The sequence below is a fragment of the Pogona vitticeps genome, chromosome 2, assembly GCF_051106095.1.
Source record: "Pogona vitticeps strain Pit_001003342236 chromosome 2, PviZW2.1, whole genome shotgun sequence".
In the NCBI taxonomy this organism is placed as follows: domain Eukaryota; kingdom Metazoa; phylum Chordata; class Lepidosauria; order Squamata; family Agamidae; genus Pogona; species Pogona vitticeps.
The window spans coordinates 181,258,813-181,278,843 of record NC_135784.1 but is presented as its reverse complement, the minus strand read 5'-3'; the positions used below and the strand labels follow the sequence as shown (position 1 = coordinate 181,278,843).

Below are 20,031 nucleotides of genomic sequence, written 5' to 3'. Positions count from 1 at the left end.
TTTATTGAAAAACTAAAAATTTGGATACATCAAGTTGGAAATTGTAATTTTGCAAAATTTTGCAACTAATTGTTGCCTCCAAAAACTTTGCAAGTAGACAGAGAGCTGACAGAGTGTAATGGCAGCGAATGGGTGCTTTTGCTCAAACAGGCCCCCTGCTAAGAATTTCCTCAGTCACTCAGTCTCCAGGCCTATTCAGGCTTTATACCTCAAGCAGAGTACGTGGTCCTTTTTTCTCCCTGAAACCTCATCATTTAGGAGACAAGTGGGGTATGAGCCCAGACAATCAGTCATCCATTCACTCCTCTTCTAAGAGACCACCCGTGAAGACTGTTTAGCAGCTTCACCAATGAGAACTCCCTATATTTGGGATCAGAGCTGCATGTCAAAGAACTGGAATAATATCAATATATATTCACAGGACAGTCCCATCAGCCTTATGCCACCACAGCCCATGTTAAGATAATGGGAAATGCATTCCATCACCTGGAATGCTTCTAGGCTTCCACCCTCTTGTTAAGGAGTAATGAAACAAAGTATGTGCAATGCTTGGAGGGTAACAAAGTCTTACATAAGTGCTAGCCATTGCCATTAATCACAACCTCCTCATGATAGAAACAGGGTGACCTGGAGATGACTCTGTTTCTTTTTCAGGACAAAGAACACACTCCAGGACTGGAACTTCACAAAAGCCTGCTTTCTGGAGGACAGCTCCTAGGATCTCTCAATCACGATGCCCACTGGAATCACTGGCTTAGAGTTTACTAAGGGGTCTGTGCTCCAGAAAAGAAACACTTCTGGGTTATACCCAGGAACCCTGAAAGCTACCTCCACTGGCCCTTGACTTAGACCAAGCTCCTTCTCCTGCTATGGACTTTGATGCTCTGGCTAAAGAGAACATTCTGATGCTGTGTTAAAGCAGCGCACTCAGGAGCACATAACTGATTTCCTCCCCACAAGCATAGAGTGAGACAGTGCAAGATGGAGGATGACCGGGAAGGGGCTTTGGGCCCTGGCAGAGAGAGCACTGGCCTGAAGGAATGGAAGGATCACAGTCGGGAAAATGGCTTCTTCACCTGGCCTGGGGAGGAAGAGCAGCCTGTCTTGGCTGGGAGACCAGATTCAGAAGAGAAGGCTAACCCCCTGGCTGTCCAAAGTCTCTTGCAAGGATCTCCTCCTTGGCCGGAAGACTCTGTGGCTGCATCACGGTGCCTGTCCAATCAAAGATGTGCAGGTAGGTCATCTTGACATAGATGCCAGAGGTGGTAGTAAAAACAAGGCGTTACTGCTCTACATCTGAAATGTGCCCAAACTGGTATGATGCGAAGTGGAACTTGGGCTCATCTGGATACTGCTGCATACATAGGTGTAGCCTCTGTGTCCAGCCCTGTGTGAGTTATGTAGAACTATGTGGCAGCATGGATTTGTGTACTGGCACAGAAATCAGGGTTTTCCAGAGGATGAATTGATGTATTGGAAGCCAATTGTAACAAATGTGCAACTGTGCATATGTATCTGAACGTGCATGCATTAACACCTGCACATGTTTGTTCCTAATGTGTAATGAGAGCCTGGACCCTTAAGTGAATTGAGCGAGGTAGGAAAGGCATGGGTAAGATGGTGAACTCCTCTTATTACAGTACTGCCTTATTTTTATCCTAAACAAGTGATTGAGGTAATCCTGTTAATATACTGCTTTTGTTAAAAAGTTCAGTTTCAGATTTTACTTTCCTTACAGATTGTCGTGGTTGCAGCATTCGCTCATTTAACCCCCACAAAAAACTCAGTATCTGATACAAATATCTTTGCCCTCCATGTGAAACCAACTCCAACCATATGCCTTTTGATAGCCTGGATACCAGAGAATACAGCAATAAGCGGTGTAGAATTTGAAGCAATAAGTCCTGGCCAGGACACCCCAAGGGGTGTTGGCTGGAATTATGTATTGCATGCTTCTAAACTCTTTAGGCAGTTTGCAGCCCTTGTTGTATGAATGTGTAAATTGCATCAAAGGGGGGAGAAAGCAGTTCTGAATTTAATGCAATTGGCACAAGGAAGCAGGACAACTGGGTCCTTCTCCTCCAGGGTGCAGAACAGAGACCCTTATTGCTGGTCTTGGGGAATATCCCTGACCTGCCGGATGTCCAATTTTACTGTTATTTCATCATTGTCACCTTTCCACAAATTATTCTGCATAGTGAACTCGCTGAGAACTCTGTCAGCAAGCCCAATAGCCCCTCATCTCTTGCCCCAAACAACCGTTTCCCAGGGTCTTACACAGAGGCAAGGGCTGCTCTTCCGGTCCAGGCAACATTCTTGCAAATGATCTCATGTCTAATTTTTGCCTTACCCCCTTTCACAGAGTCTTCAGGAGACTTTTTCATGTAGTTGTGTATTGTGTCCCACCTCTGCCTTCCACGTTTTTGTCCTTGATGGCATCCTACGTCTGCTCTTGAGGGGACATCTGGGCTTGGTCTCACAGCAGGGCTCTGCGTAGTTCCAGCAAGACATCAGGTGCATTGTGTGCCCTCAAAGAGCTGCAGCAGGTAAGCCAACCCCACATTGCAGCCATCAACATATCTCAAATGTTCTGACTCTTCTGCGGCCTCTTTCCCCCAGGAGCACAGCATACCTAGTGCAGACAGATTTTGGCCATTCCCCAAAACCCCGTTTCCTTCTATGCTCAGATGAAATCAGGATGCTGTGCAAAGCCCTACACTGTACGTAGGGTAGGTAACAGAAGAGGGAAAAGCCTAGAGGGGCACAGTCAGGCCTTCTCCGCTGAGTGCTTCTGCAGGGCTGTGTGACTTCTGCAGGCCCAGGAGAGCAGAGACATGTTGGCTGTAGTTCTGAGCAAAAGGTTGAAAAGGGATTGGAGCTGACAGGCTTTAGCAGTCGGCCTCTTCTCCCCAGTTTCTTTCTTCTCTCAGTCGAGGAAAGCCCAAGCACACAGGAAGCCAACAGAGCACAGGGGCAGTGAATGTGGTCTTTGGCTCCAATAGGTCCCCATGCCACGATTTACCTCAGTCACTGACTCTCCAGGCCTGTTCAGACTTTATACCACACATGGAGTTCACTGTCATTCCTTTTTCCTTCTAAGAAGTGTAATTATTTGGGAGAAAGGTTGAGCAATATAGAACTGCCGGATAGCTCAGTTGATTAGAGTTTGCAGAGCCAGAGTTTGGGCGTTTGATTAACCCCTATGCCTCCTTGACAGGGGCTGTACCCAGTGATCCCGAGGTCCCTTCGAACTATGCAGTTCTACAATTCTTATAAACCTAGACAATCAACCAGCCATTCACTCCTCTTCTAAGAGACCACTCATGAAGACCTTTCAGCAGCCTCGCCAGTGAGGATTCCCTATATTTGGGATCTGAGAGCCATGGCAAAGAACTGAAATGTTCACAGGGCAGTCCCATCAGGCCTTAGGCAACCCCAGCCCATGTCGAGGGATGATGGGACATGCATTCCATCAACTGAAAAACTACTGCCCCCTCCCCTCTTCTTAAAGAGTAACAAAACAAGGTATGTGCGATGCTTGGAGGGTAACGAAAGCCTGACATAAATGCCAGACACTGACATTAATCATAACCTCCTCATGAGAGAAACAGGGTTGACCTGGAGATGACTCATAGCTGGTCCTTCGTTTCCAGAACACGGAACATGCTCCAGGACCGCAACTTCACAAAAGCCTACTTTCTGGAGGACAGCTCCTAGGATCTCCCAACCAGGATGAATACTGGACTCGCTGGCTGAGAGGTTCAGGGCCCTGTGCTCTAGAAAATGAAGACTTCTAGGCTGTGCCCAGGAGGCCCAAAGGCCACCACCACGACCCCTTGTTTTGGACCAAGCTCCTTCTCCAGCTATGGCCTTGGGTGCTCTGGTGAAAGAGAAAATGCTGATGCTGTCGAAGAGCATCTTTCCCTTTCCCACTCAAGGGCAACATGACCCATTACCTCCCCACAAGCACAGGCTGAAATCCCGCATGTAATTATTTCTTGTCTTTAATTGAGCATCTCTCTGTGCTGTCCAGAAACTGACATGTAAAAGGCTCTTACTGGCTTTGGTCAGGCCCTATCAATAGGACTGAAACCTATTGTGCATAGAATAGACAGTCACGGGATGAGGAAGATGGAGGATGATTGGGAAGGGGCTTTGGACACTGGCAGAGAGAACCCTGGTTGCAGAGTCACTACAGGAATGGAGGGAGTCACAGTCAAGAAAATGGAGTCTCCATGTAGCCTGGTGAGGAAGAGGAGTCTGTTTTGCTTGGGAGGTCACATTCAGGAAAGAGGGCTGACCTATTCGCCGGCTGGTCCAAAGTCTCCTGCAGGGCTTTTCCATGGCCGGGGGTGCGTCATAATGTCTGTCCGATCAACGGTGTGCACTTAGGCCATCTTGACACAGGTTCTGGAGGTGGCAGCAAGGACAAGGCATTACCGCTATACCTTTGGAATGTGCCCAAACTGATGCGATGCCAAGTGGACCCAAGGGACGCAGGCTCATCCGGGCAGTGCTGCATGCATACGTGTAGCCTCTGTGTCCAGACCTATGTGAATTATGTACAACTATGTGGGAGCATGGATTTGCATTCTGGCACAGATGCGTGGGCTTTCTAGAGGGCGAATTGATGCACTGGAAGCCAATGAGAACAAATCAGCAACTGTACATATGTATCTGAGCATGCATGTCCTAACACCAGCACAGGGACCTGTGTGTTCTAAATGTGCAATGAAGGAGGCATGCACACCCAAGTGAATAGAAGCACAGAGACAGAAAAGGCATTTGGGTCGGGTGGTGAACTCCAGGCACTGGTGTCTGATGGTGTTCCAAGAGAACTTGCAAGCCCATGCTTCTTGGCTAGGGAGGTTGGTCTGTGTGCCTGTGTCTGTGTGCCTGTGTCAGTGCACAAGCATGTACATACGCACATGCAGATATGCTGGGACCTACTCTAAGGCAAGGGCACCGTATTTCTTCCCCTTCCCATCATCACCTCCAAGGAAGCAAAAAGGAAAATGGTGGGCTAGCAGCAGAAAGAGGTGGGTCTATTTTGAAAACAAATTCTGCGCATGGGACTTAACCAATCCTCCTGTGCCCTCTTTCCCATAGACAGCATTTCTATCCTTCAGGGTTCAAAAGAACCTGGGTCATATGTGTGTCCATCTGCTTGAGTGTACATGAGTCTGTGTGTATGTGTGCATGTGAGGGAGCATGGGTCTATCTGTCTGTCTGTTTGTTCCCCGCCTTAAGACTAGCAGGAGGGCACATTACCAATTTTGGAGCCTGCTGCTGGGACTCCTGTGTCTGAAAAGAAGGGCATCTCCAGTGAGAGCTCTGGGTTCACATCACCGAACAGCACTGGCACGACTTCTGCTTGCGCCTGCTCTGCCCTTGATCTTGGCCTTCCCCTTGATGGGGCCGGAGTTGGCGCGAGGAAGCAGTGTTGGCAGAGGAGGTGTGATAGGTCGGGGCCTCCTGGCCTGGGGCGGTCTGCAGCTTTAAGACCCCTGGCTTGGGTTCTTGGTCTCCCACAGAAACATCTGGAGGGGCTGCTGAAGCCTTGGGCTCATTCAGAAGAGGCTGCTGCTCACTGGGCACGTTTTCAAGGAGATCCGGGCTCCCCCCTGCTGGTACTGCTGCTGGGGTGAGGCTGGCACTTCCACCTTCCTCTGTCTCCTGGTCTTCTGTGGTGGCAGTTTTGTCAAGGAGAGGCTGGGCAGAGGGGTCCTGGCTGGAAGAAGAGAGAGCATTGGAAACAGCTGCTGTGTCTTTCAGCACTGGGCTTGGGGCTCTGTTGGGTGATGGGTGTTGGTCTGGCAGTGTAGGCCTTTCTTCAGCAACAGACTGGGGGATCTGCTTATCCGGAGAGTCTGTGGCTTCCCTGACAGGAGAAGCCTGGCTCTGAAGAGGGGTTGGCATCTCCACCCCTGGAGGTATCGGGGCCTGGCCTGGGTGTGACCCGTCTGCTTCACAAAGACTGGGCGCAGTTGAACTTGACAGGGATGTCTCCCTCTGCTCTGCAGGAAGGCGTCCTGTCTCGGGCAAAGAAGGGCTTTCCCCCTGAGGGGATGTGGGTTCCTGATCCTGCACATCTGTTGGGACTGGATCTTGCACAGAGGCTGAAGTCTCCTCCAGAAGTAAATGTTCACCCTCAGCCACAGAGGACAGGCGCTGCTGGCCTGGACGATAGCTTTCAGCCTCTGGCAAAGAAGGGTGCTGGGTCACTGGAGCTGTGGCCATTTGGTCCTGCAATTCTACTGATATTTCTTCCAGGGACACTCTTCCAGCTTCTTGTGCAGAAGAGGTGGTGACGTCTGGAACACATCCTGCAGCTTCCACCAGGGAAGGTTCCTGAACCTGTAGAGCTACCGATCCCTGAAGTGATCTCTCTGTTTCCTTCAAGGAGGAAGGAGTCTTCTCTGGCAGAGAGGCGAGCTGGTCTGGAGGAGGTGCTGAGCTCTGAGGCTGCAGAGAAGCATTCTGCTCTTGCAGAGAGGTTGGGATCTGGTCCAGATGATCCTCATCAGCAACATGCGAAGGGTCATGTTCCACTAAAGACAGCTTCGCTTCTTCCAAAGAAGCAGTCACATCTTGCAATGGCTTCTGTTCCTCTTGAGAAGGAAAATGATCCTGTAGAGATGGCAGGCTGGGATCTAAAGGGGATTCCTGCACCAAGGATGAGATCTCAGCTCCAAGAGATCCCTGACTTTCTCCCGGAGGAATCGTCTGATCCAAAACAGTTGGTGGATTCTGATTAATTAGCAAGGGTGCCTTTGCTTCTAAGTGTTGACTCTCTGTTTCCTGAAAAGAAGATATCGGGTTTGGAAGGGATGCCTTGGTGTCTTGTTGAATGTGAGAAATTTGCTCTGATGGAGATAACATAATCGGATTTTGAAGGGACACCTCAATTTCTTCCAGAGAGTCCGGGAACTTGGTTTCATCTACAGGTGGGTTCTGGTCTGGAAATGATGGTTTGGGCTGCTCATGCAAATCCTCTGGTCCCTTTCCTCCTTCTCCTTGTGCTGTTGCCTCAGTGCCAGGAGAATTTGTCAGGCTTTGCAGGTTCAGTTGATGTTGCGGCCCGGAAACGACTGATTCTGCTGCAGGGGTGTGGTCAGTTGCTAGGTCCTGGGCACGCTCTGTCTCCATGGCACCCTCTTCTGGCAGCCCTTTCTTTCCATCTTCCACCAGTCCTACCTCTTTGAGTAACTCTTCATCGGCCTGCTCTTTGGAAGACTCAAGGGAGATGGCCTTGTCCTTCAAAGGCTCGGAAGGACCTTCCTGATTGCATGAAGTTGGGGACTGTCCCTCAGGACCATCGCGACTACCAAGTCCACTATCCACTTGGCCTTCTTCAGCACTAGAGAGCTTTTCTTCATTTGAGGTATCACAGAAAGGGCCTGATCTATTCCCTTCTTCACAACCATTCCCTAAGAGCAAGTTGTTCTCCAATTCTTCCTCTTTCCCAATGGAACTCTGCTTCTGACCAACGGCATCCATGCTGCCTACTGCCTGGCCCAAGTGGTCCCGGATGACCATCTCCTCCACAGCCAGCTTCCTATGATGGCTGGGTTCATTAGGTTTCTGACTTTGTAATGCTGTCTGAACACCAGACATACCTTTAAGAGAGAGAAAAAATAACATGATATCAGACTCTGGGCATGTTTCAGTAAGTTGCATAAAATCATAGAATAATATACAGTGGTGCCTCGCTTGACAACGTTAATTCGTTCCAGCAAAATCGCTGTAGAGCGAAAAGTCATCAAGCGAAATAAAAAACCCCATTGAAACGCATTGAAAACCATTCAATGCATTCCAATGGGCGAAATACCTGCTCGTCCAGCGAAGATCCTCCATACGGCAGCCATTTTCTGGTGCCTGTAATGCGAGGAATCCGTCCCTAACACAACGGGGAGCCATTTTCCACAGCCGGCGGCCATTTTGAAACCCGATGATCACCTCTTTGCTGATCGTCGTAAGGTGAAAAATCGGTTCCCGAAACAGGGAACCGATCAACGTTAAGTGAAAGTCCCCCATCTAAACATCGTTTTGCAATAGCAAAAGTGATTGCAAAAACTTCAACGTTAAGCGGATTTGTTGTCAAGCGGGGTAATCATCCAGTGGGGCACCACTGTAGTTGGAAGGCGCCTATAAGGCTGTTGAGTTCAACCCCCTGTTCAGTGCAGGAACCCAAACCAAAGCAAATCTGACAGATGGTTCTCCAATTTTCTCTTGAATGCCTCCAGCGTTGGAGAACTCACCACCTCCTGAGCTAATGGGTTCCATTGTTATATGGCTCTTACAGTTAAGACACATTTACTGAATCTGGCTTCCTGTAGCCTGAGCCCATTATTACCTGTCCTGCACTCTGGATGATCCTCCCAGAGTGCAGGACACATTTATGTTTACATAAGTTGAAATACGTCAAATAAGCAAGGCTGGACCGGCCTCTCGCAGGAAAGCAGTCCATTAGAAGACACCTGGTCCTCCACACCACAAACTCCTATTGATTATGTGTGGATTTAACCAATCCCTGCTCCCCCCCCCCAAAAAAAAAGCCCTGGGAGCAATAGCTTGGAGAGACTGCTGCCTATTCTTGTCAGACCACTAGTGTGTTTGATTCTCCCAAGAGCCGTACAGATATATAGACTCCTTAAAGCCTGTTTTCCCACAAAGCTGGCCTTTAATTTAAAAGATAATCTCAGTTTGACCCAGAGTTGATGTTATGTACCCTTGAACTTCTTTATATTGTTCTCTGAACATCCTTTACTTATTTTTAGCCCCAAACAGAACAGATTGAAAGTCCAAGAGGTTCTTGTTTTTATCCCATCTTATTGAGTAGAATAAACAAGCATATCTAAGAGAATATATGGATGTTTGTCTGAGTACATGTTTAAAAACTGAAAACTAATTTAGATAACTTAAAATCCTTAACTTGATAAACTTAAACTAAAAACCTAAAATGGACATATGACAATATAAATGTTCTGCTATAAATTACTATATGTAACAAAACCTATACATTCTAACAAACTTGAATATTATATCTAGAAGCTTAAAACTAATGTATTAAAATGATCAATGTAACTTTACTGGTAGAAGAAAAATATTCGCTAAAGAAAAGATTTTCTAAGTTAGAAAAAAATATTTCAATCATAAATTCTCTACCAAGTTACATCTATTAAACATCTTTAACAAAGTGTATTAAAAATAAATCTAGAGCATAAACAGATTATACAATTACATCAATAAAAGTCATACTCTCTTCAGCAGAGTTTTCTCTCTTCTAACAAAACTTGTGAAGCATCATGCCAGCTCCTTAAACTGTCTAATTCCAACTACTTCTACACCTCTTTAGAACTATAAGCAATTCTTTCTGCTTACTTGGATTTTCTAATTGTAGGAAACTACTATGTGTTCTAGTTTAATGCAAATCTCAGTTTAATTCAATCCTGTTCAGTTACCTTAAATTAGCAAAGTTTGTTTACAAAACATATTTTATTATAACGAAATGTCAACTAAATGTTAACTTTCAGAAACTGCAACCTTTATTTCTGATAGTTAGCTATAATGTATTGATGACACTCTCATAGTTCAAATATTTATATTTTTCCAAAAGACTATTGGATTCTTCTTTCTATTGGATTTTTCTTCTACCTGTCAATTGTTTTTCTTGTACTGTTTTTTGGTAATGAAATGACCTTATGTTTTGTCAATTAACTGGCAATTCCAAGCCTTGTTTTAAAATGGCTCAAATTTATTTCTCTTCTCCTCTCAGTTTCCCCAGTATCTTAACCATTTGTACATAAAATATTTTTTCAAAATTTGACATACTGTGCTGGAAATCACAGTATCTCCAGAGAGAACACAATTTTCCAGGGTTCCTTGGGAAGAGGGGCTGATTAGTAAATGGCCAATTTTCACCCGTGGAATAGATATGTCCCATTATCTCATGGCAGCCCAAAACACATTGCTGCTTCAGCCTAAGGACACGTTGGTGCCTGCAGAAGCCAAAGGGGCTGAGAACTAATTATTATTTCAAACCTGTGAGAGGAATAGTAGTTTCTATGCATCTGAGGTTAGCAGGTAATTTTAGAAAGTGCAGGAAATATGTCCTGGAACACCCAGCTCTGTCCTCCCACAAAAAATGCCTCAGGGGTCGCTGCCAGTTTCCTCACGTGGGAGAGCCGCTGGTCCTCAACTTGCCACACTGTACCCAAGGACAGGGCCAGCCTAAGGTGAAAAGGGAGGGGCCAGGCTTCTTAAAGAGATGGGAACCTTTCGGACTCCTTGGCCCTCAACTCTTCCTAGTCTAGGCACACAGGTTCCCCAGAGGCTGAGCTCAGCCTCCGAACAGCCCTTCTAGAGTAAGCAGAAGGGGACCCCTGGCGGACCAAAAGCTTCCCAGCTGCTTGGACTGCCTGCTGCTCCCTGTCTTACTTTGCTTTGGCCCTTCCCACAGCCTTCTGCAAGTAATCTGGACAAAGCTTTGGGAAGAGCCATGTCACCACCAGTGGTCCTGGATTGAGGTGTTTGGAGCTGGCAACCTGGAGATCGTGTCCAAAGCAGATACAGCTGAGAAGAAAAGTGCCCACCCTGAATAGCCAGCCCAGAGACAGGATAGGGCCCCAACTACAACCCAGCTGTCCACCTTGTGTCACTTGACAGCTGTTGACTTAAAAAGCTCTTGGCCCCTGAAAGCTCCAGCGAGGGTGTCCAAGGGCAGCACAGGTCTCTCTCATGGCCATAGTGACAAAGAAAGGAAAGCGCCAGAGCTAGAACGCTGTAGCAACAATCACCATTAGGCTGGGTAAGATTTGGGAATGGAGATCTGGGTTCCAGTCTCCACTCCATCCATGAAAGTAACTGGCCTACCTGGGCTCAGTCATTCTCCATCAACCTGACCTACCACAGAGGATTGATGTGAAGGTCACATCATGGGGGGGGGGAGGAGCTTTCCATGCTACCTTGATCTCCTGGGAAGAAAAGAGGGGTGTAAATGCAGCAAACAAGAACAATAATAATAATCTTGGCTTCTTCCACGCCAAAGGAGTCGTCACATAAGACCTTCTATACTGTATCCAAGAAAGAGAGCTTTCTGTACCAAGACACTTAAGTCTGTACTAGAATATCCAGTATTACTCTATTGCAATGCTGCTTAAGAACACCTACACACTCAACTACATACCCATAACTGCACACACTTGCTCTGCATTGTTCCTGCAGTTTTTGGAAGTCATGGGGTTGGGAGGGGAAGAGCAAAGATCTGCATGGGATCCTTACATCCTAGCCACCACTGATGGCACTCTGACTTTGCACCCCCTGCAGACTACCTGGCCTGCTCCCTTATTCAGTGGCAGATCTTGTGACTTACGAGTACTCACCATCTCCTGACATCTCTCCATTCTGCAGCTTCTCTTCAGTCGCTTCCTTCACACTCCTCTTGGGTGGAACAGGAGCCAGTTCAAGGCTGGGTTCAGTGCTACTTCCTCCTGTAAGAAATTCATTAGGTCACATTCAGATAGATTTGCTAGATCCTCACATGCCAGGTCTCCAGAGGCTAGAGGCAGAAGAAGTGACTCCCAAAGCTCAGAACCTGTCCTTTCAAAGAAAGGGATTTTGTAATGGTGCCTCTGAATGTTTTGATGCAGGCTTGGAGTAGTAAGCAAGTTGCAGAATACAGTACACTTATAGAAGGGGGCACCTATTTGGGCATATTGCTCTCTCCCACCGGGACTATAAGAAACTGTGAAGATAGAGGGAAAAGCAGTGCGGGAAGAACTTAGCTTAAGGTAAGATAGCACCTCACAATGGAGAGAAGTGAAGAGCAGTGAGCTCCACGGATCTGTCCTAGGACTAGTGCTTTTCAACCTGTTCAAAAATGACCCGGAGACACAGATACTGTAAGGGGTGAGGTGGCAAAGTTTGCAGACAAAACTTTTCCGGGTGGTAAAGATCAGAAGGGATTGTGAAGAGCTCCAGAAGGATCTCTCCAAACTGGGAGACTGGGTGGCAAAATGGCAAATGCGTTTCAATAGAAGAAAATGTAAAGTAATGCACATTGGGGCAATATATATATCAGCTGATGGGTTCTGAGCTGTCCATGATGGATGAGGAAAGAGATCTTGGGGTGCTGGTGGACAGCTCGATGAAAGTGTCGACCCAGTGTGCAGCAGCAGTGAAGAAGGCCAATGCCATGCTAGGTATCATTAAAAAGGGGATTGAAAATGCAACAGCCAACATTATAATGCCATTGTACAAAATGCTGGTAAGGCCGCACCTGGAGTATTGTGTACAGTTCTGGTCGCTGCACCTCAAAAAAGTCATTGTGGAACTGGAAAAGGTGCAGAAGAGCACGACTGAAATGATGGCTGGGCTGGGGCACCTCCCTTACGAGGAAAGGCTACAGCGTTTGGGGCTCTTTAGTCTGGAGAAAAGGTGCCCAGGGGGAGGTGATTAAGACGCATAAAATCATGCAGGGAATGGATAAAGTGGATAAAGGGAAGCTCTTTTCCCTCTCACGCAATACCAGAACCAGGGGGCATCCACTCCAATTGAGTGTTGGGAGAGTGAGAAAAGACCAGAGAAAATATTTCTTTACCCAACAGGTTGTTAGTCTGTGGAACTCCTTGCCACAGGATTTGGTTATGGCATTTGGCCTAGATAAAAGGGGACTGGACAGATTCCTAGTCCATTGCAGGTTACAAGCCATGACGAGGATGTATAATCTCCAGGCTTAAAAGGAAGGTACCTCAAGATGCCAGACGCAGGGGAGGGGTATCAGGAGACAGGTATCTAGTTGTCTCCCAGAAGCATCTGGTGGGGCCACTGTGAGATATAGGGAGCTGGACTAGGTGGGCCCTTGGCCTGATCCAGCAGGGCTCTTATGTTATGTTCTTATGTACCCCATCTCTCCCAAGTAGGAGGGAAATATACTAGACCTGCACAGAAATGAAGACCACATTGTTCAGATGTGTGATGGCCATTTGTATCAGTTGAGCTTTTAAAGAAGAATCTCTAGAAATGGGTTGTGTGCCCAGGTGATCTAAATGGCAATAAAAAGCACAGAGAATAACTTACCTTCTGGGGGAGGAGGGGGAGGAGACATTGTCACAAGAGCCTGGGAAGAAAAGGAAGAACCTTTATGGTAACCTTATCCATAAAGATTAATAGGTACGCTGCATAAAAAATTCCTGAATGAATGACGGGATCGAAGAAGTGGCTGCTTCCAGATCAGCAACAAGGCCTGTAGCAGCCAAGCTTTTCTTAGCCATAATTACACACGATAAGCCCCACTTAGTGCAGCAGGACTTCTCTTCCTTTACAACTGCAGCCAAAGTTGAGAAGGTTGCACCTACTGTGCATAACCTCAACAAGCCAATAAGGTTTGCATACTGTCCACATTAACTTGGAAGACGTCAAATTACATTTTGAAACAATACTCCTAGACTACAATTCTGAACTCTTAATTAAAACGAAGCCCTGTTGTCCTAAGACCTTTTCTGTTAAATAATTCCAGATGCCAAGCTCTTTTAGGACTGATCCGAGATCCACACTCTTAAATATTTTTGAAACCTGATGGTAAAACCTGATAGGAATGGGAAGGAGAAAGAACATGGAGATTGGGGTGAAGGAAACTATAGGAGCAAGATTCACACAAGATAGTTTAGAAGACCGTACTTTCTCCCATCGTGCCTTCCTTGTGGTCTGGAAGCAAATGCTTGTAAAGAGGAAAGCAGCTCTTTAAAAGCTGATCAACCTGTCCACATTTTTTTCTTATTTTTGTTTTTCTCCCAGATCCAAATTTGGATTCTGAAAAATGTTTAGAAAAATGTTTCCTATCAAAGCTTAAATTGCTATTAACTATTATAAATGCTAGGAAAACAATTAATTCCCTATCAACTGAATCCGTTTTGTGCCACAAAACTAATTCTCCACTTCCTGAGAAATCCTGTGGTTGCAGGGGCCACCACAGGTCAAGACGGCCTCACCTCCTTCACAGCATTTGCAGATTCTTTTGACTTCTGCTCTGGGTTGTCCAGCTGCTGCATCTGAGACTGGAGACTTCAGGGGAGGAAGGGAGGGAAAGAGGGAGGGATGGAGGGAGGGAGAGGATAAAAGAGAGAAATTGACATTAAGAACAATGTCCCAAGACTTTACCAGGCTGTAAAGTGATGAGGAACAAAAGTATGAACCATATAGTGGTCAAAATCCAAGAGCAATATCTTTTGGGGCACCAAACTGTGAACTAGGGATCCATTTACAGTACAGGAGATTCATGCGCTGTGCCACCATAACACATGCCTCAATGTAATGGTTCACAAATGTTCTGACACCACACCCCCTTTTTTATTTCTAAGAAAATTCCTCATGCCACCCAAACTCTCTTTTACAGTGGCCCATGCCCCTTTTAATAAAAAACTCAATGTATACTTTGAAATTAAAAAGATGCACGCATACGCACATACACACACAAAAAAAAACCCCTGTTTTTTGTAAGTAAAAAATAAGACAGGGAATCTTGATGCCCATTTTCCATTGCCTATATCAAAAGCAATTTTCCCAATGGTCCTTTAAAATAGCCTTTGGAGCTGAGCACTATGACTGTATTCCATGCACAGGAATTGTTTTTTGCCATATCTTTTTAGATCGTAAACTGATGGGCAGGGATCAGTTTATTGATTTATAAGCTCCTCTAACAAACCTCCTGGCTGAAGACTGGGCTGAAGAATGGGATACAGATGCCAGAAATAAATAAATGAGGCCAGAGTGTGGAGAGGTGGGATAGGGGGAGAGAGAAACAGAGGGGCAGAGAGAGAACTCCATAACTACAGGACTCTGCTGGAAGCTTCCCTACCTGCTCCCCTCTAGCTTGGCTTCCACTTTTGCACTGCTGGTGGGCTACTGTTAGGAGAGGGTGACCGAATCCTCCAGAAGCACTGCTGACTCATTGCTCAATATTGCTCCCTCAACCCAAGCACGGCTCCCTCAGGCCAAGGCAGTGGTTTCAGGCATCTCTGGCCTGGCTTGCTCTTTCTTTTTAGTCTCAAAACAACTTCCCTTCCGGAGAGGAGAAATCAGAGAGGCAGGAGGGAGATGCGAAGTGCCAGCTAAACAGCCCTCCTCTTCATTCCCTGAGGACCTCAATGCCATCATCGGTTTCTATCTATGGCTCCAACAGGAATAGCACATTGTTGTTATCATTTATTTATCCATTTCATCTATTTATTCCCATCAGCATAACAAGGACAAGCCCCTGGCCTGAGACACTTGCAATCTAAAACAAAATGAGTAGGGGAAATGTGCCCAGGGGTAAACACAAGGAACCATTTGTCTCCCAACTTCTCAGCTGCACACACTTGAACTTAAGGACACTTGAGCAACCTTCCCCAACCGGTGCCCGTCTGATGAACGGGGCTAGAACTCCCACCAGCTTAAGTTACAAGTGGCTGCACTAGGGCAGAGGGCGAGAAGAGAGTCCTGCTCAGGGCATGAGGCGGCTTCTGTGCTGAGAGGCAGTTCCTGGTGACAGCAACAGCAACGGAGAAAAAAAGGAGGAGACCTTTGGAGAGCTGAGGGAGGTGGAGCAAGGGAAGGCAAGGTTATAAGCAGGATGATCGTTTTGTTGAATGTAGTGTGGCTGCTGCTCAACAGCTTCAGCCCAGAGATGGCTGCCGCTGAAAGGCAGTCTCCTTCAAGCATCACTATACAGCTGCTAACCAGGTGGGCGAATCCTTTCCTTTGATGGCCATAAGCTCTTATGCAGTTCTTGAAACAGCCGCTGTGCTCTACCTAAGTCTTTCCTCTGTGCCGGGTGAAACCGTGGGAAGTCCCAATCCTTTTGCGCTGTTCTCAGTTGCTCCCCCACCGTCCCCTTGGACACACCCACCTGGACAGATCTTGTTCTAACTCTTGGATGCGACTGTTCGCCTCCCAAACGGAAGACATGTGGTTGCTGTCATCCGTAGGTGCAGACATTCCCTCCATCAGCCACCGATCACGCAGGGATTTCCTCTGAGGGGAGAGACAGAGAATGCCTTTATCAGCTCCCCTGGAGTGGACAGGCACGCAATGTGGACACGTGGGCTGTCAGAACACATCAAGACCAGACAATAGACTTCCAGGCTCTCTCTCACTCTTGCTATCTCTCTCTCACACACACACATTCACACGCCACATGCCTACAGTTTCTCCTAGGTGTGTTCAGAATTGTGTATTTATTCAGCCAGAGCCACACATATACCAATTCAGACCTACTCATTTCACATTAAGCTCTCAGACTTGCCAGCAGAGGTAGAACACACCCACTAGTGCAGATACTTTATCTGTAATGCTCAGAGAGCTTCCTTCTTTCTTTCCCTCTCTTTCTTACACCCCACACCATCATCTCCACTAGCTAAGCATTCACACACAAAGGACCAGGTAATAAGTTTGCCCCCCCCCAGTCTCAATCATTCCGTGCACAAATCTCTGCCCACAAGGGCTCCTGGTTCACTTGCCTCTTGCCAATTGAAGAAGAAACCTTACAAATCCGTCCCTCCTTGCACATGTGTGGGGGTACCTCTGTGCATGTAGGATCCACTGCACTGACACTCCCCTCTCCCTCATTTCCCCCCCCCGGCGTGATATCTGACTATAACCTCCAGATATATCCCTCCTGGCGGTCCCTCCCACCGATCTCCCACCGAGCTCTCTCACACCCACCCACCCACCCATGGGGACCGTTTTTCTTCTCATCCTCCCGCTCCGTGCAGCATCCTCCCACCTCCACAGCCCTTGGTCCATCCATCGCTGTATCCCCTCCCCGGCTGGTTTACCTCGAGGCGCTGGGCTCGTAGTCTCTCCTCCTCCAGCTCCCGGCGGATGGCCAGGATCCGCTCCCGCAGCCTGCGCCGCTCCTGCAGCAAAGCAAAGGCAAGGGAAGACCGGGGCGAGGGCGAGGGTGGGGAGGTGAGGAGAGGCGAGGCGAGGCGAGGCGAGGCAGGAGCCGCCCTGCAGAGAGACGCGGACAAAGGGCCCGCCGCCGAGAGGAGCGGGGCGGTCCTGAGCCCACGTGGGCGACTGGCAGGCAGGCAGGCAGGCAAGCAACCAGACAAGGCAGGGCTCGGTCCGTCCTCGTCTGCCCGGTTACTCACATCGGCCGGGCCACCAGGCGCCTGAGCCTTAAGGAGCCACCCCGAGGCCCGGCATTCCTAGCTTGGAGGAGCCCCCCACCTTTTTAGCCTCGCCTCCTGTTCCACTCCCGGCGGCGGGCACCCCCCACTTCTTTCTCCCGCCTACTGCCCTGCCTCATTCTGGCACCCTTCTCTCCACATCCAGACTCACCCTTCAGGGCCAGACCCCCCCCCCTTGCCGCCCGTTTAAGGGTCTCCCAACTGTGCCAACGCTCCCCACTTTTAAAGATAGCTAATGGCGGGGGTGGGGAGAAGGCGGGAAGGCTGCCCTGGCCAGAAAGGTCCTGCCCCCTTAACCCTACCAGCCGCAATTTGGGGTCTGCTTTGTTCCAGTTTGGCTCCAGATCTTTACAAGAGATGGTAAGAGGACCAGGGGTTGACTCCTCTCAGCTCATGCTTTTCTGCTACAAAGGAACAACAACGGTGGCACCTTGAGGCACCACACCGTCCTGAAACATTCATTTCCCCTTAGTTGTGAACACTGGCTAATAACAACAACAACAAAAAAGAAACATTTTGGTTTTTTTTAAAAAAAATTCTGAATACCACACACACTAGAATTTAAAAAAACATTAAAAAGTAACAGAAAATAATATGCCACTAATGTTTTTAAAAATTAAAACAGCAAATGTCCATTCAGTTAACAAATGCCTTCCTAAAAAGGATGGTCTTTGATAGCCTGCAAAAATTCCATAAATAGTATAAAGAAAAAATATTAATGCTGCAAAGAAGTAAATGAAGGAATGAGACTGTTTCCCCTCAAAACAGTATTCAGGAGCACTAAAGATACCCTCTCCTGTCATCTCCTTTAAGCAGGTCTTTTGTCATCAGTTTGGGACACCTGAGGCATCACCCAGACTGATTTCAACAGGAGAGCAGGCTCATATATAAGCAAATGCCCTTTTAGGTACCGGTATTTTAAAAACCATCATTGATTCTTGGACTTGGAACCCAGGCCTGAAACAAAGAGGAAACCAATGTACAGCCATTTCAACAAGGGATTCCCATGCGCCTCAGACTGCTGCATTCTCTATAAGCTTCTAAAAACCAATCCAACTTTTGTAAACTAGAGGTAGAGCTTTTGGCACCTCTAATCCATGCAAACGCAAGCCTTCAAAACATGACTTCCCTGGAATCTCCCAGCCTACTCTGACCCTAGTTACCCAAAGCAGTGCAGGGAAAATCTGGTCCTATCTTCCATTCCTATGAAAACATGGCTGTCGGGTGGCTTTCCCTAGAATCCTGGGTGGGGGGTGGGGGTAGTTTTGTTTTGGTAGTTCACACTTCTGCCTCAGAATGCACCCTTTTTATAAGGTTTCCTGTAAGTATGGAAAGCTGGCTGAATAGATCAATGACATGGGTAGCTACCTGCCTGGGGAGTAAGAGGTTTGGGAATTCAACTCCTCAGTGTGCCTTGTAAGAAAAGAACCAGCCTGTGTGGGTTTGGGCAAGTTGTACAGTCACAGAACACCCCTAGAAGGCGGCAGTGGGAAACCACTCCCGAACCTGAAGGCACAATCCACCAGAACCGTTTCCTGCTTAAATTTTCTTTTCAGCAACAGCTTCATGTTGGTTGGGTTTTTCGGGGCAACAGAGCATGGACAGAGTTCCTACTCCAGTCCTCTGAAGATGCCGGCCACAGAGACTGGCGAAACGTCAGGAAGAACAACCTTCAGAACATGGCCAAAGAGCCCGAAAAACCCACAACAACCATTAGATCCCGGCCGTGAAAGCCTTCACGAATGGCTTATGTTCTTGTGAAATTCTTGTTCTCTTTGAAGAAGGTTGTTCAGGATACTCCTTTCATTAACCCTCCTAATAAGGAACAGGAATTGCTTGGAGACCTCAATTTAAAATTAGGGTTTTAGCAGGCAACGTCTCCAGGGAGTTGTGACTCATGTCAGTATGCATGCATAGAAAGGCATTTGTTTAGCTGACCTTGAGTTGGCCATGTTTTTTTTTACACATGGGGGATGGGTGAAATGGGGGTTCTAATCTGCACTAGTGACTGAGCATCTGAAAATAAGGAGTGGTGTTTACTTTGGATTAATAAGTTTCTGAGTATAACAGCATGATCTCTGATACAGTGTTTGGGTGTGGAGGCTGCACCTCCTCCTGCTCACAAAAGTGCACTTGCTGTTTACAAAGTCTGTGCATGTGCTCTGTCACCCAGCGACAGACATATGGCCGTAGCTGTGTCTGCTGCGGTTCACGTACTCCAGGCTCTTTCTGCATTTCTGTTGATATTCAGCATCTCCATCTCTCATCTCCACGCCCCCCCCCAATGCTCTCCCTGCATAGAAACATCTGCCAAAGCATGGCTCACAACAAGAAATGTTTACTCCTCTTTCTGACTCGTGCTAATCATGACAACATCTCCCCATCTGGATGTGTGCGTGTGAGTGCACACACAAGGGCAGCCCTACACAAACCCCATCTCCATCGCCACTCCTCCCATCTCTGGGCAGGGCTCCGGATCTCTCTCTCTCTCTCTCTCTCTCTCTCTTTGGCTCCAGTTGGAGTGATTGCTGGCCTGGTGAATAATTCATTTGTTTCAAGACAGGATGAGCAAAGGGAAAGGAGATCAGGTTACCCTCACCCCCATCCTAACTGCTCAGTGCTTCCCCAGGAACGGGGGGGGGGGGGAACAGCCTGTATTTCACCCAAACCCAAGATGATGGCATTTTCAAGGTTTGTAATTAGGGCAGACTGCCCGGATCGAGTCCCGTTCCTTCCCCCCCCATGAAAAAGGCCACATAACGGGAAAGGAAAAGCATTGCCCCTATGGTTCTCATCTTCATATTTGCCATTTTAAACGTCTAGTGTATACCGTGGGGTTCAAACAAAATCTGGAGTT

General features: G+C 47.5%; 1 protein-coding gene across 3 annotated transcripts in view; it reads right to left on the bottom strand.

Moving 5' to 3' along the window:
* Positions 1–3,988: 3,988 nt before the first annotated feature.
* The window catches only part of PALM3 (paralemmin 3), a 47,263-nt gene continuing 31,220 nt past the window's right edge, over positions 3,989–20,031 (bottom strand). For all 3 annotated transcript variants that reach the window (XM_078386593.1, XM_020798720.3, XM_078386594.1), the window contains exons 3-8: positions 16,818–16,898; positions 15,890–16,014; positions 13,992–14,064; positions 13,081–13,120; positions 11,385–11,492; positions 3,989–7,619 (exon numbers count right to left, since the gene is read on the bottom strand). In XM_078386593.1, coding sequence (XP_078242719.1) covers positions 5,341–7,619; positions 11,385–11,492; positions 13,081–13,120; positions 13,992–14,064; positions 15,890–16,014; positions 16,818–16,898 — 2,706 coding nt within the window. In that variant the 3' untranslated portion in view covers positions 3,989–5,340. The remainder of the gene's footprint in view (positions 7,620–11,384; positions 11,493–13,080; positions 13,121–13,991; positions 14,065–15,889; positions 16,015–16,817; positions 16,899–20,031) is intronic.